This window comes from Tasmannia lanceolata, unplaced genomic scaffold, assembly GCF_043159265.1.
Source record: "Tasmannia lanceolata isolate RefF3 unplaced genomic scaffold, GAP_Taslan_0.1 ptg000037l, whole genome shotgun sequence".
NCBI lineage: Eukaryota > Viridiplantae > Streptophyta > Magnoliopsida > Canellales > Winteraceae > Tasmannia > Tasmannia lanceolata.
This window is the reverse complement of record NW_027518714.1, coordinates 20,001,173-20,006,209: the sequence shown is the minus strand read 5'-3', so window position 1 is coordinate 20,006,209 and position 5,037 is coordinate 20,001,173. Positions and strand designations below refer to the sequence as shown.

At 36.1% G+C, this 5,037-nt stretch overlaps 1 protein-coding gene across 2 annotated transcripts; it reads right to left on the bottom strand.

Moving 5' to 3' along the window:
- Positions 1-3,199: 3,199 nt before the first annotated feature.
- On the bottom strand, positions 3,200-4,340 carry LOC143862090 (Serine/Threonine-kinase). 2 transcript variants are annotated; one of them, XM_077373088.1, is made up of 2 exons: positions 4,110-4,340; positions 3,200-3,830 (listed from the first exon to the last, which is right to left on the bottom strand). In XM_077373088.1, the coding sequence occupies exons 1-2, from the start codon at positions 4,197-4,199 to the stop codon at positions 3,306-3,308; spliced, it is 615 nt and encodes a 204-aa protein (XP_077229203.1). In that variant the 5' UTR covers positions 4,200-4,340; the 3' UTR covers positions 3,200-3,305. The 2 variants fall into 2 exon arrangements, with proteins under 2 accessions (XP_077229203.1, XP_077229204.1); XM_077373089.1 differs by having other exon boundaries at positions 3,200-3,780; positions 4,110-4,289.
- Between the last annotated feature and the right edge of the window lie 697 nt (positions 4,341-5,037).

The window sequence follows — 5,037 nt, the reverse complement described above, 5'->3', positions numbered from 1 at the left end:
TGGATCAATAGGATCTACTACTTATGTATGGGTATGAGTGTAGACTAGGCACATAGCTATCAGATCTACTATCAGTGCTTTAGCCATAGCCCCCCTACTTCTTTAGGGTATGTAGGTTCCATTGATAGATCATGATCATAAGACTTTAAAGTGTTCATGCTTAGTTTGTTCCAGCTATATATGCTTGTAGTGCGAGATATGCTTATGCCTATGTTTTTAATTTTCATCTATTTGAATAGAAAAGAATAGAAATTAAATAAAGAAAGATAACTCTTGACTTTTAAAGAAGGATTCTTCTTGTTTTTCCCCAACCTCATGTTCCTACTTTAGATTTTCTAATATTAGCAAGTGCTCCTAGGAGTTATGCAGTAGCGAAGGCTTATGCTATAGTAATCAACGAAGATTCAATTTCTTCTGTTTGAGACCCAAAACCTTTTTCTTCCCCACTAGCTTCCAAAGTTAACTTACATGAGAGGGGCCAGCACCACAAATGCCCTTACTAGCACATATAGTAGCATTTTAGGGGATACTAAGATATTTTCTCCTATGCGGGTCCTAAGAAATCCCGGCTTCATGGGAATGAGGAAAGCATTTGGCGTACCCATATGCTGAAACATCATATCTTAGGGCTCGACAACTAAGACAAAGTAGGCTGGGCAAGCTCCCTCTTGTGAAAATGGTGTGGGTTATCAGAGGCTGTTTGTCACCCCATGGCCAACTCAAAGGGGCTTAAGTTTGACAAAAGTTTCTTTGGTTATTAAGTGATAGCAGCACTGAGCAACATCGAGCAACTCTAGTCCTCTGGTTTGCACTAAAGTGCCTTAAGTAGCCCATAATGAGTCCATATATTCTCTCTGCACAAGCTTTCAAAGATTTATTGACAGTAGGTAGCTGGGCATCAAACACCTACCATCGTCTTCTAATATTACCGACCTTCAAATATCGGATTTTAATAAACTTTACATAACATTAAAGCCCTTTTCATCATAAGAAACAACTAGATTTCCTACCTCTTGCGTCACAATCAAATTTTAAATCTACGTACACCTGCTACCTATCCCTACTCTTCTACTCTATGCGCTCCGGAAGCCCGTGCTCCAAAGTTTGAACAATGTTCGCAATAGAGCCCGTATCCTCTAGTTGATCTTGCATCGGTCTAATTACGTTCTGATGGTGGGTGAAATATGTCGCCGAAAGTTTTTCTGTCTCCTTCCCACTGCTCAGTTGTTTCTTACGCATTCATTAGCTTCGTTTGGCTTGAAATCGACCATTCCAAGTTTGAACTTGATGCAACCAACGTTGGTTTGATTCTCCAACTGCTTGTAATGACTGCTTAATGCACTCCGAACCTTTCTTTATAATTTCGTTCTCAATGAAAGGTCTAGCAACTACATTCTGCCACAACTACATTCTGCCAATGTTGGGCATCCAATAGCACCAGAAGAAAATAAAAGTCATGAACAAGAAAAGAGTTCTTAGAGACAAGATTCGAACATCTACCTCCAAGTTTGTGATTTTAACTGCATCAACAAGGGATTTCAGTAGGGGTCTTGGAGGAAATGGTAGGGATCTTCTTGACTAGAATAATGGCCCATTAACCCTCCGAAAGGGCATTTGGTTTGTAACATGACAGAAAATTTAGTTTTTTGCAATCAAATGACCAAAAAAATCCTTTAGATAACTCAAATCATAAATTACTCATGTAAATCATACGAGAAATTGCATCCCTTGCCCAATGAAGTAAATGAAGCTGAGAAATATGCCTCTTGTACGTAATCTACACATTAAAATGTTAATGATCAAATTATCCTTTAACGCATGGATCAAGATGTTAATGGATGAAAATACACTTTATATGCCTAATTCAGATATCCCTCATATCTTTCATGAATATTGATTGCTTCGTGGAGGGAATGAGGAAAACTCAAATGACCATCCAACCCCTTTATGGCCCATACAAAAAGTTAAAGTCTCGTTTTCCGTCTTAATTTCGACTTAAAATGAGCATAACATAAAAGTTACCCCCATTTGAATGGCCGTAAAATTTATGTTACACCTGTTTACATGGAAAGAAATAGAGCCTAGATGATCAAAATGATCTAATTCACATATATTATTATTTTTCCACACGTCTAATTAGCGGAAAAAAATATTGTGACATTTTCGTTCCTACAGAATTTTCCAACCAATCGTTTTTATATAGCGCAATGGACGATTCTATCATTTATAGTCGAAAAGAAAAGTCACAAAAAAGGTTTTTCCAACAAAAGTTTACATTAAATAAAGGGAAGTGATATATCCGCCCCTTTTGATCACTACCCCTGTCAATGTGTGTCTGTGGCAATCATGGGCATTGAATTCTTCTGACAAAAGTACAACAGCCCCTCTTTAGCCACTGATACACTGATAGGGGGTGTTCCTTGTGATCAAAAGGGGCGGATATATCATTTCCCTAAATAAATGGGCTCCTGTTTGACTACCCAAAAGACTGACGTGGTAACTGTCAAAATCTGAATGGTTCAATAATCAACGAAGGACCAGATCTATCAGAATTTCAAAATTGGGTGTAAACAGCTTTACTCAAATATGCATCTAAAGTGTCAATATTCCAAAAGCTATTCATCCCTTCAACACGATCATATTAACTAGTAATGCATACTTCGTTTGTCCAACAAGAGTTGTACCATGACTTCCATCTCAACCCCTTGTACTTTGCTCCTTGCCATAATCATCCAACCAAATAAAACAGTTGTCATGTTTCTAAACAACATAAACTAGTTACATTGAAGGGATTAATACTCTTCCTAAAGGGGAAATTTGTAAAAGCATTGACCATAAATTTTTATACTGGCTTAGGCCCTGTTTGTTTTGGATTTTGATAACTGATTGTGAGTCCAAAACTGTTTATTAGACTAAAAAATAAGGCCCGTTCGTTTTGGATTTTGAGAATTAATTTTTGAGTCCAAACTGATAATTGGACTCAAAACTAAACAAAATTTTGAGCCCAATAATTGGTTTTGGACTCACAATCTGATCCGTGATGTGTGGATAAAAATATGAATTTCTTACAAGGAATTAGTAGGGAAAATGATAAAAATTAATCATTCCCTAGTTTAAATTCAATATCATAGCTATTTTTGGCATTTTAAGAAAAATAAAATCCATCATAACTACTCTGCAATCGCATGAAAAATGGACATGAGAAAGTACCAAAGAATATCCAAACCAAAACCCCAATTACACAAGCAATTTAAAAGAAAATTCACATCTTTTCTTCTTTTCTCCTTTTTGGAAAAAAAAAAATATTAGTCTTCTTCCCCTGCCATTACCATTCTACTAAGAGGACTAGGCCCAAGTTTCTTCTTTCTCATGGAGTTCCTCCTCCTTATAACTTCCACCTGGTTCCTCCTCCTAACTTGCATCATTGCTTCTTCCTCCACCACAAATCTCCTCATCAGAACATCATCAGTTAAGGACTTTCCTCGGAAAACTCTTCGGCTTTCGATCGGATTTCTCACTATTGGGAATTTCACTTGGGGCGCCACAAATGACTTTGTTCTAGGATAACTATAGCTTCTCCTTGGCGGAAGTTCAGAACGAAAAACTTCTGTATAGGAAGAAATCGGGGCGCATAAACAGCCTCGAGTGAATGAAGATGCAACCTTTAGAGAAGAACATTTAGTTAGCTTTGGTCTCTTAGAATTCGCCGGGACTCCCGTGGATTTTGATATTGTTTTCCATAAATTTGCTGCTTCCATTGCTCTTTGGTACCAGGGCTTCCTACAACATGGGAATGGATATTGTGTATGTACATGAGTAAATAAATATACCTGAAAATGAAATAATGTTCTTAGCATGGTTTTATGTATACATGCAAATATGTGTATCTCCTATAATTAAAATGTTATGAATCACAAAACCATAAAACCATGCAAATATATGTATCTCCTATAATTAAAGTGTTATGAATCATAAAACCTATATATCTTGAAAAGGAGTATATAGTTCAAATTTTTAAAAGAATGTTAAATATATATCTACACACACATATATAGAGAGAGAGAGAGAGGGAGAGAGAGGGGAGGGGAGGGGGAGGTGTTTTTCATTACCTTGTTTGTGGGTTTTTGGGATCTTGCATCAACAAGGAATGATGAAGTATGAGGATAAAAATGGGGGATGATGACAGTGAGGAAGTTCATCTGGGGGTATTCAGGGATCTCCTTTTGCTTGAATTTGTGAAGGGGAGATAGGAAGGGAGAATGCTCCTTTTCCTTTTTTTTCCCTTTCTTTATTGCACCATGCTTTTGCTTTTCCAGGTACCTTGAGAGAGAGAGAGAGAGAGAGAGAGTTGCAAATAAAAATATACAAAGTTGAAAATTGGTTTGAAATTTCATTTAAAAGTAAAAGGCTGCTTTTTATTGCACTTATTAAAGGACTGTTCTCTAATATAATAACTGCTTAAGTTTCATTATATTCTTTCTTTCAATCACATAATCGTGTTTGAAAATGCTAAAAAAAGTCACTCTTTACACTCCTTCCTAAATGAGACTTATTGGGCCCCACTTTGCCTCCTTTACTTATTAGATCCGTTGGTCCAAATGCCTTTGAGAACACCTTAATCAGATGATAACAGGGCCTTGATCCATAAAGCCTTGTTTATGGTTTTACTAAGAAAAGTTAAACCATTGATTCTCTTTAGTGCTCCATCTTATGCATTAGATGTTCGTTCAACAACTCTAATTAATTAACCTATAAACTTTACTAAAGTCAGTCTGCCCCGTTTGAAAAGTACATAATTTTCTAAATTTTAGATTACTGTTTTGCATTATATATATGTCCTTGAAATTGTTCTAGCTAGGAATGCCAATTTGAACTTTATTGACATACATTTCATATCATGATCAAGTCCTTTCCAGTTTAAATCAATGATATTCCCATTACCTAAGAAATGAAATACATCATAGAAAGGAAAAATAAATAAAGCAAAAAGAGATGGGAATAAAGATATGTTTCTGTGTAAGATAAGATATTGACAAT